Source organism: Schistocerca nitens, chromosome 10 (genome assembly GCF_023898315.1).
Source record: "Schistocerca nitens isolate TAMUIC-IGC-003100 chromosome 10, iqSchNite1.1, whole genome shotgun sequence".
NCBI classification, from domain to species: Eukaryota; Metazoa; Arthropoda; class Insecta; order Orthoptera; family Acrididae; genus Schistocerca; species Schistocerca nitens.
The window spans coordinates 194,074,257-194,086,811 of NC_064623.1; the positions used below are offsets into that span (position 1 = coordinate 194,074,257).

The following is a 12,555-nucleotide window of genomic DNA, read 5'->3' on the forward strand; positions in this document are numbered from 1 at the left end:
TATATATATATATATATATATATATATATATATATATATATATATATATATATATATGTCCAAAACAAAAGTAATATCCGACAAATGGGTCCCAGCTGGAGATGTGAAAGTCAAGGACAGTCTACTAGAAGAGGTCAGTGAATATGTCTACCTTGGCCAGATTATAAATATGAAGGGAGACATAAGACCACAAATCTATCGACGCATCAAGCTTGGCTGGCAAGCATTTGGGAAGAATTCAAAAGCATTCAGATTAAAAATGCCAGTAAATCTGAAGAAAGCAGTATTTGATCAATGCATTTTTCCTGTGATGACGTATGGCTGCGAGACATGGACACTGAACTCATTTACAAAAAGGAAACTTAGAACAGCACAGAGAGCCATGGAGAGATCAATGCTGGGCTATACAAGAAAGGACAGGAAAAGGGCAGATGACATCCGGTCTGTGACGAAGGTTAATGACGTCTTAGAGAGAGTAGGTTCCTTGAAATGGCAGTGGGCTGGCCACGTTGCAAGAAGAAAAGACAACAGGTGGACGAAGCTAGTACTGGATTGGAGTCCGAGAGAGCACCGAAAGCCTAGAGGAAGACCACCAGACAGATGGGACAAAGACATCAAGAAGATCGCTGGTAACACCTGGCAGAGAACTGCATAAGACCGTCCCACTTTGGAAAAGACTTCTGATGAATCCACGACTCGAAGGGGCCACATCATCTAATGATTGAATTCGCTGATTATATATATATATATATATATATATATATATATATATATATATATATATATATATCAGTTCATGACATCCAGTCCGCTCTCAAAATTCCGCCATCTCTCTCCCCACATCCACCACTGCTGGCGGCTCACCTCCAACTGCGCAACGCTACGCGCTGTTAACAGCCAACTGCCCAACACTACAATAGCGAATATTCCAACAATGCCAACCAGCCACAGACCGCACACAGCACAATCAGTGATTTTCATACAGAGCGCTACGTGGCGTTACCAATATAAAAACCTAAACATCCTACTTACAACGTCTCGCAGCGATGCGCTCTAACAGACGTGTGTACTCAGGTTTCTGACATGTGTAACTGGACAGTGTCAAATTCGATTTTGTCTAAAACATTTGAGGCTTGTGTCATTCTGTCTACACATGTTGAAGTCCTATTCGTGCCCTACGTACCCTGTCAATATGAATCAAATCGCTGAGGGGCGTTCGTATAGCCTCCTCGTTTAAAGCGCGAGGAAGCGAGCTAGCGGCAGAGGAATGCGCCATATTGTTTACGCTCTTACGACTGGCTGGCTCACACCGAAACCTCCAGATGTCGGACGCTCAGATCGGTACCAACTGTTGTGTTATAACGGATCTTTTACGTTGGGATAAATTTATTTTATTTTTTGTTAGATGTTTTATTTGTTAGATGTTTTCGTTAAATAGCCGAATAAATTGTTCAAATGGTTCAAATGGCTCTGAGCACTATGCGACTTAACATCTGTGGTCATCAGCCCCTTCGAACCTGCGACCGTAGCGGTCACGCGGTTCCACACTGAAGCGCCTAGAACCGCACGGCCAAACGGGCCGGCGAATAATTTAATTAAGCAGAATAGAAAAGATAAAGTCAAAGAGATTTTCATTGGGCGGACATTGTCGTAATGTAAGGTCATTGCGTTGTTCGGTTGTTAAAACAAGTCGTTTGTGTTCCGTACTGCTGTTCGGTCGTGCGCGTATCTGAAAAGAATTAATTCGGGGACTAGAATAAACTTTCACATAATAGTTACGATTCGATGTTCCGACAAAAGGGGTTAACGTCAATGTTAATTTGAATTGTGGGCGACAGGATTAGTTTTGACAGATACGTGAAAACGGACGTAACGAAAGTTGTTCGCATATCACCCTTGATCGTGACTTTTTATTTAATTAACGATTGCGGGCTCATTAAGAGCTATTATCTCATGATTAAGATCAATCCCTCTTTCCTCCTAGATATTGATCATTCATTAGCATTTACGTCATAAGAAAATGGATTATTAATAAAAGTGATGTTAAATGACAATTACGTGTTATTCCGTTAGTGTGGAACCGACGTAATATCTCTGAAATGACATTGATATATAATTTGTGTTAAATACTGAACTGAGATAGGAAGTAAATTGAAATTAGTGAACATTTGATACTGAGACTATAGAAGCAGATGCGCTTAAGGTTTCTCCTCTCTAAAATGGCAAAATAAGTACGAACTTTAACTCAATAGTCGACATTGTGTATTGCAAAGACATTAGCATTTCATACTTATTTTGACGACGCGCTGTTAAACAAAGGAACATTGAGTCTCTGTACGAGTAATAAATCTAAAAACATAATTAATAACGGCGAACTGCGCTTTAACAAACTGTATTGCGTGTCGTCATCGGGCAATAACTGCTCAACCCTGGAGACTTGAGTGGTGAAATTCGAAGTCGGGCATATAAAACAAACTTAAAAATCCATTCAAGCTACAGTGGAGTCGGCACAACACGACGTGTGCAGTTATAGTGTGTCGATAGAGTACCGACCAAAACATCGATTTAGTCCGAATTATGTGCTGTCGTCGAGTAGAAGCCGCGTAAACGGTAATTAAAAGTAACGCGAGAACTACGGAGTATACGGAAATTGTATCCGTGAGCTGTGAATGTAAAGATCTCTGAAAGCTGAGTTGATAGTGGCACGTTAGCTCAGCGTGTTCGGTCAGAGGGTTAGCTACCCTCTGTAATAAAAAAAACTGAGTTAATGGATCAACTACTAACTTGAACAAGCGTCATGCGACGTTCGCCCCGAACACGTACAAAGACCACTAACGAACAAAATGAGATCGACACAAAAAAGTTGGTAGAGCGTCATCTCGTTGTATTTAAGGTACCATGTTTGAAACCAAGTGAGGGCAAGTATTCTTTTAACAGTTCATGCCTGAAATTTTTATATCGGAGAACAGTTTTCTGATACGTAAAAGGGCGTTTCGGAATTTGTTGTTCTTTTGGCAGTCTGCTTTCGCTTCGTTAGTTTAAATTAGTGATTTATATAGAATGGGGCCCCTCCACGCCCGCACCAACGTGGTGACCAACACGAAAGTTCTACTGTCACCTCCGTAAACATGTTAGTTTTTGAATCAGGCGTCACAGGATGCAGGCTGTGATGTTGTCCATGCGTCTGGGTAGGATTACTCATTAACATGGTCCATCAGGAGATAGAAGTGGTCGAAAACGATTGAAGGGTAGCGGTTGTAAGGGCAGAGGAAAAAAAGTGCCAAGGCCAGCGCCAAGGGAAAAAAACCTCTGCGACACTAGGACGGGTAGTAAGGGCAGTAGCGGCTTGCTAGCTGCGACAGAGCATGAAAGGTGAGGGGTGGTTAGCGTGAGGTATCGTGCGACGTTACCTATGTACTGCGTGGTCGTTAGCTGGGTCAGTCCGGTGCTGCGGCTGGGCTCGCTTGTAGTCTCCTGGGCCGGCCGCAGTGGCTTCCTCCCTGTAACATAAAAGTTCGGCGCGGCAACGCATGCGCTGCTGTTAGGCCCTCTGCTGCGCCTTGTCGTCAGTGACTTGGTGCAGCTTCATCAGGCTGTCGCAGAACGACGGCGATCGGCTACCGTACAGCGTCCTCCTCTACTGCACGGCGCAGCCCTTCTGCAATGCAGCTGTGAGCTGCTCCGCTTGTCCAGTGATCCGCGCCGCTTCAGCGTCGGAGAGATGCACGCCGTTCGCTCGCGCTTGCGCGATGACGGCTGCCTTTCTGTCTTCACGGTCCCTTGGGGGCGGCGTCGCCACCGGCTCCTCTGGGGCGGCGGTTGTCTTCTTAGCGCCTCTCACCTGCGGTGCTGCTGGAACAAAAGCTGGGATAGGCGCGCGAACGTCCTTCTGCGAGGTCGCAGGAGTGTTCGCAGGTACGACTGCACTGAGGCCTTGGGCGAAGACTGCTCGCAGTTGCCTCGAGCCCTCTTCCTTCTCTGCAGCCACGGCGGCTGCGAAGGCAACCCTCTCCGCCGCCATGACGGCTTTGAGGGCTGCTGTGGCCTCCTCCACGACGGTGCCGAGTTCGAGGTCACATCTCTTCACGGGAGAGCGAGCTGCGTCCTGGCTGCCCGTTTCCGAGCGGCCGTCCCCGCCCCTGGCAGGTGGATCTGCTGCTGCGCCGTCCCTCAGCTGCATCGGGCTGTTCTGCGCCCTACGCCGTTTCCGACGTCGTCTTCTCTTCTGCTGCTGCGTCGGTGCGGCCGCGGCCGCCTCGCCGCCCCCGGCACGGCTGCGGCTTGAGAAAGCCGCACAGCCGCGCCAACTGGCGACGTGCGGGCCGCCACACCGGACACAAGTCGGCAGAGCGTTGCTGCCGCGGTCGCAGGCGCGGCTGTCGTGCTCATATGAGCACTTGACGCACCGCGCCGCGTTGCGGCAATACTTCGCAACGTGGCCCTCGCCCTGGCACCTGAAGCACTGGGGCTGAGGGTCCGTGGCGGTCGGGAGAGCCTCCGTCGTAACCGGGAAGCCCAGCAACTTCCGCAAGTCGAAGATGTCGCTCCCGCCTTCGACCGTTTGCACGGTCACGGCATAGAGCGGCGCCCTCTTCCTGTCGGTCCGGTTGTGCAACCTTGCGGCTGCATTACCAAACCCGGCTCGCAGCAGCCCTTCCCGGACCGCTGCCTCATCACAGCACCGAGGCAACCCCCTGAGGAGTGCCTTAGTCGTCTTCATCCTTCCTACGGAAGGTGCCTTCTCACGCGCCAGCGGCGCGTCGACGATGTGGTCGGCCACTGCGACCTCGATCGCCCTGTGGTCGGCCACGTTTGCGGCTCGAACGCAGATCAGCGAGTCTGTATCGACAGACTCGTAGACCACCTCGTTCCGAGCGCAATTCGTCACGGTGTCGAACAGCGCTGTCCACCCGCCTTTGCAGTTGACGTACAAAGGGGGGACAGGCCGCGACTCGTCTTCTCGGGAGTTCCTTGCACGGTCGGCAGACTCGGTGAGTTGCACAACCGAAGGACCCTTCGTAGCGGCAGGTTTCCTCTGCGCACCCTTCTTTCCCATGCTGCGAGGCACGGAACACGACAATTTGCACGCATTGTCAGAACAACGCACGACAATTTGCTCTCCGCGGCGCCCACAGCACAGAAAACCTCTTCACGAGCTCTCAACGGCCGAGTAAGCGAAGCGCGCAACAGCAGCGATGCGCTCACCTCGCCAGCTCAGGCCGCTCTCGCCCACCCGCTCTCGCCAAATTAGTGAGTGATTCAAACACATATATAAGGGTGGCATAGACAGAGTTCTGCTCTTAATGGGGACTTAATATGTACCATAGTATAGTATACTAAGCCTCTCGGCTTGGCAAGATCATTGTGTAGTATCCATAGGGTGGGGGGGGGGGGGTGAGGCCCCCCAAACCCCCCCCCCACCCATATGCTATGCATAATGTACATGTAGTAGTGCAGTGCAGCTGCTGTGTATAGCTGATAAGATCTACATGTTAAACTCAATATACTTTGTGCGGGCAGTCTTGGGTCATAAGTTAGTCAGTGTAAGTCATGCTGTTATGTGACTAGTAGTAGTGGAGTAATGGCAATTCTGCATACCATATGGGAGTGTGGCTGGCCTCTTCCCCCCCCCCCCCCCCCCCCACCGCAACTAGGATACTACACATTGATCTTGCCAATCCGAGAGGCTTAGTATACTATACTATGGTATATATTAAGTCCCCATTAAGACCAAGAGTCTAAACGCCAGAATCATCAAGACTCTGGCTATGCCACCCTTATATATATGTTTGTATAGGTAGATGTAGTGTTACCTATACAAATGTACACTATTGGTTTTCTACTTGCAACTAACAAAGCAATAGCAGACCACCAAAAGAATGTGGGTACAAACTCCGTAACCTCCTTTTACATCTCAGAAAAATGTTCTCCCATATAATAATTCCACACGTAAGGTCTTGAAAAAATCGCTCTCACTGAGTCTCGAACTCCAGAGGTTTTGTACAACGATCTGACGCTCCCCCAACTCACCTACCAGAGATCTTCATATCAAAAGTTCACAGATATGCTTTTCGTGTACTCCATAGCTCTGGTGTTACTTTTAATTGCCATTTACACATGTTCTACTGGACGACAGCACACAGCACGAACTCAATCGGTGTTTTGGTTTACTCTGTCGACATACAGCATTTGGTACCGATCTGAGGATCTGGTATCTGGAGGTTGGGGGTCAGTGTAGACATGGACACAGTCTCTCGCAGCATTATGTGTTGATAACATGTGGCGTGTGTAGGATACAAATGTTAACACTAAAAGCAGCACGAAAAGACAATTATTTCTGATGTACACGGTGGAGGATATCGTTTGAAGTGTCAGGTTAACGACAATGTTTTTACATGTCCCGTCATCCCATCCCTTCTTCTTGTCAATTTTTTTCATATTTGCAAATTTTTGGTACGTTCCTGTGGGACCAAACTGCTTAGGTCATCGTATGAGACCAAACTGCTGAGGTCATCGGTCCGTAGGCTTACACACTACTTAATCTAACTTAAACTAAGCGCCTCATATCGCACGGCGTTTTTCATATGTTCCTTTCTTCGCCGGAAAACACCTTCAGTCTTCATCTTATTGGTCCAATTCATTTTGAACAACCTTCTGCAGTATCATACATTAATTCGATTCTCTTCTATTCCGATTTTCCAACAGTCCATGATTCAGTACCATACCAAACTTACACTGTCGGAAATATCTTCCTGGGATTCAAATGGTTCAAATGGCTCTAAACACTTTGGGACTTAACATCTGAGGTCAACAGTTCCCTAGACTCAGAACTACATAAGCCTAACTAACCTAAGGACATCACAGTCCATACCCGAGGCAGGATTCGAACCTGCGACCGTAGCAGCAGCGCGGTTCCGGTCTGAAGCGCCTAGAATCGCTCGCTCACAGCGGCCAGCTTCCTTGGGGTTTGGGCCTATCTTTGATACTAGTAGACTACTTTTGGACAACAATGACCTTTTTGCCAGTGCTTGTGTGCCTTTTATTTCGTCCTTGCTCTGTCCATCATTGGTTATTTTGCCACCTAGCTAGCAGAATTCCTTAACTTCATCTACTTCGTGGTCCCCAAATCTGATGTTAACTTTCTCGTAGTCCTCATTTGTATTACTTCTCTTTAATTTCGTATTTCTTCGATTTTCTCTAAATCCATATTCTGTACTCTTTAGACCATTCCAACCAACAGATTCTGTAGTTCTTCAGATTTACTGACGATAGCAATGTCATCAGCAAATCTTATCACTGATCCTTTCGCCCTGAATCTTAATCCAACTCCTTATCCTTTCTCGCGTCCGTCGGCCGTCGTAATTTAATATATTATTATTATGTTGATTGTTGCGGACTTACGTGGTGGGCCTTAATAAAAATTATATTTTATTTTATTTTGATTTACAATCAAACGCTTTTGTGAAGTTCTCCCTTTCTTTAACAATATTAATCTTCAACATAAATTATTTGTTACGTTAATGAACGTTAGACTCACTGAATCTTAAAACATGAGCATATAAGTTGAACAATGGAGTAAGCTTTCCCTATTAATTTCCTCGGCTAGTCAGCTCACTTTAAAGCAAAAAATCTTTAGTTATCAATTACGATTGCCCTCACACGCGCGAGAGTATTTCTTCTTACCTCCGTTAACCATTGAATTGTAGTCAGAGTCCTGGCTCTGGCTCTCGGCTGTGGTACTGAAAATAAGAATCTTAAAGCTACGTATTTTCTGCAGCGTCGGGCGGCTGTGGAGGAAAATGTATATTATGTTAATAGCGGGCGAGTTTTTCGTTTCCGCTAATTTTTATGTTAATATCACCACGTAATGGCGTCGTTGGCTGCATCGACCGCTGCGATTGTTGAACTGTAAATTACTCGAATGCAGGTTGATTCAAAGGAAGGCGGACATGAAATCGGGATCACCTCTTGCAAATTAAAAGTGCGCAATAATATTAAATCAATATATTATCTCCCTAATTAGTACAATTATGCTTACATTTGCCAGCACTCGCAAGATGTCCGTCTACACACAACCAAGACAAGAGAAGAAGCGAAGACGACTAAAAAATTAACAAAAGAGCGTATCTTGTCGTCTCTTTAGATCATTTTGTTATATTTCTTTGCCATCGAAACTTACACAGAGAAATTATTATTATACGGGTACATGAGAAAAATGTATATTATTAAATTTTAAATGTCTCTTCTTTATAAATAGTGTTTTTTTAAGTCTTTTCGTATTATTTCACTGGGGACGCTATACCTTTCTTTTACTTCCATCATTGCTTCTTTCATGTATAGATTGAACAGTAGAGGCGAAGGATTACATCCCTGTCTTACACCTTTTTTACTCCGAGCACTTCGTTCATGGTGTCCCACTCTTATTGTTCCCTCTTGCTTCTTGTACACATTATACATTACCCTTCTTCCCTTTAGCTTCCCCTTGTTTTTCTCGGAATTTCGAATATCTTACACCATCTTACACTCCTGTCGACAAATCCTACCAGCAACGTTACTTAATTTACATGACTCTTGTTTCTGTTATAAATTACGTCAGAACTACCTCTCTGGTGCTCTTACCCTTCCGAAAACCAAACTGACCGTCTAGCAGCTACTTAACTTTCTTTGCCATTCTTCTGTATAGTTTTCTTGTAAGAAACTCGGATGCATGAGCTGTTAAGCTGTCGCTATATGTTCGTGCGTGTTTTGCAGGCCCCTGCTGTGCGCCAGCGAGGTCAACCAGCTGCTGGGGATGGTGGTGAGCTACATGTACGTCGCAGAGCCCAGGTTCCTCAACAGCACGCGCAGGAAGGTCAGTAGCCGAACCAGAAGCAGGCCTTGCAAACCAAGACCTACGCTCACAGTGAAGAATAAACTGAGCTCAGAGTTTAACATCGAGCTCAGCAAAGACAGAGAGCGCAGTACCACAAGAACTCAGGAAACAGCCCAGAATTCCCCTATTGCCAACTTCATTCGCAGTGAAAGTCAGCAGACTCCATTGGCTGTTGTCGTTGAAGGTAGAATCTTCTCTGTGGTTGGTGTGATCACTCTAGTACCTCGGCAGAAAAAATAGAAATTACCATTCTGAATAATTAGCATATGTTACGAGACAAGTTTTTATTACTGTTCATGACATTAACACTGAAATAATAAATGTCAAAAGACTACGAACAGCAAAGTCTAAAGAACGTGAAGCTGCAATTGGTGTATTGTTTTTACCATTTACATGTATACTGATTTAAGACATAGTGTCAGCTCTTCTTCCTTCTTGTCCCCTGTCTCTGGTGTCTTGTGACTTGCGTTTTATATCATGTGTCACGTCTGCGTTTGAAAAAAGGAAAATACGACAGTTTTGAAATCAAGGGACTTTCCTACAAGTAGTTTGGGGAAATTTTATCCTAAGATGTGAATGGCAGAGACTCGAGAGACCAACAGTTGTCTGAATCTAGCTAGGTAAACGGAGCACCGTCTTTTAAATGTGATTCACTGCAAACTGTCTAAAAATTGCGGTACGGAGGGTATTCGAAGGACCTTGGTACAAAGTATTTCTCAATTGTCAGACCATGTCTGATGACCTCGTTGTTCAAAAATGGTTCAAATGGCTCTGAGCTCTATGGGACTTAACATCTGAGACCATCAGTTCCCTAGAACTTAGAGCTACTTAAACCTAACCTAAGGACAACACACACATCCATGCCCGAGGCAGGATTCGAGCCTGCGACCGTAGCAGTCGCGCGGTTCCGGACTGAGCGCCTAGAACCGCTCGGCCACCGCGGCCGGCACCACGTTGTTAACAGGAAGTTAAGCCCTAATCTATCAATCGTCGGAGCAATCGACTGCGAGCAATAATTGCTATCTTCAGGTTTCATTTGTGAGCTAGTCGGGAATTATCAACATAATACTTTAGATCACGTAACTTTCATTTAAATGTGGAAAGACAAGAAACGGTCACATGCAGGAAAATCAACAATCTAACCAAAATATATAAACTACTGGAGAAAGCTTTCACAGGTAGAATTAGATAGTGGTAGAGCTCTCGACCGTAGAACCGTTTTGCATGTGTTACATCGTAGTCACGAAAACTACGAGGTTTTGTTTTGCATCTATAACTTCATTTGGTTAAAAAAAATGGTTCAAATGGCTCTGAGCACTATGGGACTTGACAGCTATGGTCATCAGTCCCCTAGAACTTAGAACTACTTAAACCTAACGACAACACACAACACCCAGTCATCACGAGGCAGAGAAAATCCCTGACCCCGCCGGGAATCGAACCCGGGACCCCGTGCTCGGGAAGCGAGAACGCTACCGCGAGACCACGAGCTGCGGACATAACCTCATTTGGATAGATTATTTATAGAAGAGTGTACCTTCTTATACTGTTATTCTTTTTACCTAACGACTCGCGACTATTAAAAAAACATAAAATAGTCAATAAAAAAGCGATGGTTCACTGACAAAATACGCTCTCATTTACCGGGACGATAGTTAGCATAGCCTTCAGCTACGTCATTTGCTACGACCTAGCAAGGCGCCATTACCAGTTAATATTGAAATTATACTTTTGTATCGTCAAGAGCGATGTACACCGATTATGGAGTAAAGTTAAGTATTACATCAACTACGTACTTTAATCGCTACTATTAATTCCCTTAACTGTTCCAGACCTCACGCCAGTCTGCGTGTAATTAAACGCGTGCATTTCGGCCTCCTCTAGCAACACGGTGTTGGCTCTTCTGCCAACACTTCACTTGTTATCTTATATAAGCGTTGCCGACCGCAGCGCCGTATTCTGCCTGTTTACATACCTCTGTATTTGAATACGCATGCCTATACCAGTTTCTTTGGCGCTTCATTGTGTAATAACAGCCAGAGATCAGCGCTGGATTTCTAGTGGGGAACACGGCCAATGGTTAGTGCGGCTTCCTCATAGATATCTCCTGAAAGACTCTGTAGCTTATAACAGTTAAAAATAGTTACTCGTAAAATCCACTCGTAATTTAGGCTGCGTGGTAATTTTTATGCGGATTACAGTAAATTTTTGTACTTCCGTACATCGTTTGTTTCTTTTACTTGTCTGATTTCTTGTCGCTGTTGCTGATAGAGCTCTTCACCCTACTCTATGTTGTGTAGTCTCTTCAAATCTCCATAATTACTGCTTCATAAGAGGCGGTCAAATGAAAACGAGATAAGTGGAAAAAGCTGTTCATATTTCTAAAGTAATCGCCATAACTGTTAATGAATTCAGTCCACAGTGAGACAAGACGGTGAAACAGAGAAAATATCTCGTGCTATACATGAGATTAAAAAACAGGTGAAACGACTGAGGAACTAAAAGAAGGGCACAGGGAAATATCACTGGCTGACCACTTATTAAAAAAACGCGAGTGACCCAGTCACACGGTTAACGCATTAACACCATCTCTATGAAACCTTGGAAAAAATCTTGGACAACGGAAAATCGTTTGCGGTTGCCTATGGACCATTATTGTATCCAAGAGTGCATCTCTCCATCCGAAGCAAATCGACGGCCAGGACACTGTCCGTGCTCCCCTCCAAGCCCCATGTACCGGTTCATACCGAGTTCTCCGGCGCTCAGCCAACACCTATGACATGTAGATAAAAGATTCAGCTGTTACAGTCTCTCTCAACAGACTTAACCCTAAAACGGAGTTGTGGGGTCCTTTTTGATACCAGTCAAACTGTACACACGTGCCATTTGCTCTGTTGGTCATTCTATTGTTGACCGTTCTACATACCTTCTCGGCAGTTGATAGTGAACCTCCTGACGAACTAGCAGCATTGTCGAGTTGTTCTCTTTCTCAGAGCGCAGCTGTAAATTTTGGGTGGTGCCATTATTGACCCCACGACACCGTAAGTGTTTCTGTTTGCCCTACGTCAAAAGTTTACTTATCTACGAAATGTCATTTTATTTTTAGGCTTAGTGAGTGTTTTATTTTCAGTGTTACTATGGCTTCGAGCTCTCATTCACGTATGTCAGTGCTCATTCCAAGTTTTCCAGGCTTTGCGAGAAAAACGCTAGAAGAACTAGAAGAAGGAGAAGAGACTAATGATGCAAATGATCTGGACGATGAAAATGATCCTTCTTACAACAGTGAACATGAAACTGCTTCAGAACAAAGTCGTGACTCTAGTGAATCAGATAAATTAGAGGGAAATAAACATAGAGGGGAATCATCTAGTTTCTATGGCAGAAATAGGTATAAGTGGTCCACTCTAGAACCTCAAAGGAATGTGAGAACACCAGCCCACAACTTGATAATAAAATTTCTACACTGAAAGACCCTGCAAGCCGATTGGGAGACTCATGTAGTCCATTGGAAGCGTGGGAGTGTTTGTTTACCAGAGATATGTTAGAAGAAATTGAGAGTAACACCAATGTGAAAATTTCTTCATATCGATCAAAATTTTCTGATGAGCAGCGCACAGAACTACGAGACATGAACGTCAATGAACTTAGGGCACTATTTGGATTATTATACTTCAGTGCCATTT

The 12,555-nt window shown here is 45.0% G+C and overlaps 1 protein-coding gene across 1 annotated transcript in view; it reads left to right on the forward strand.

The window, feature by feature from the left end:
* The window catches only part of LOC126209990 (endothelin-converting enzyme homolog), a 309,515-nt gene that overhangs the window by 170,064 nt on the left and 126,896 nt on the right, over positions 1-12,555 (forward strand). Inside the window, exon 12 of the mRNA XM_049939099.1 lies at positions 8,752-8,851. Coding sequence (XP_049795056.1) covers positions 8,752-8,851 — 100 coding nt within the window. The remainder of the gene's footprint in view (positions 1-8,751; positions 8,852-12,555) is intronic.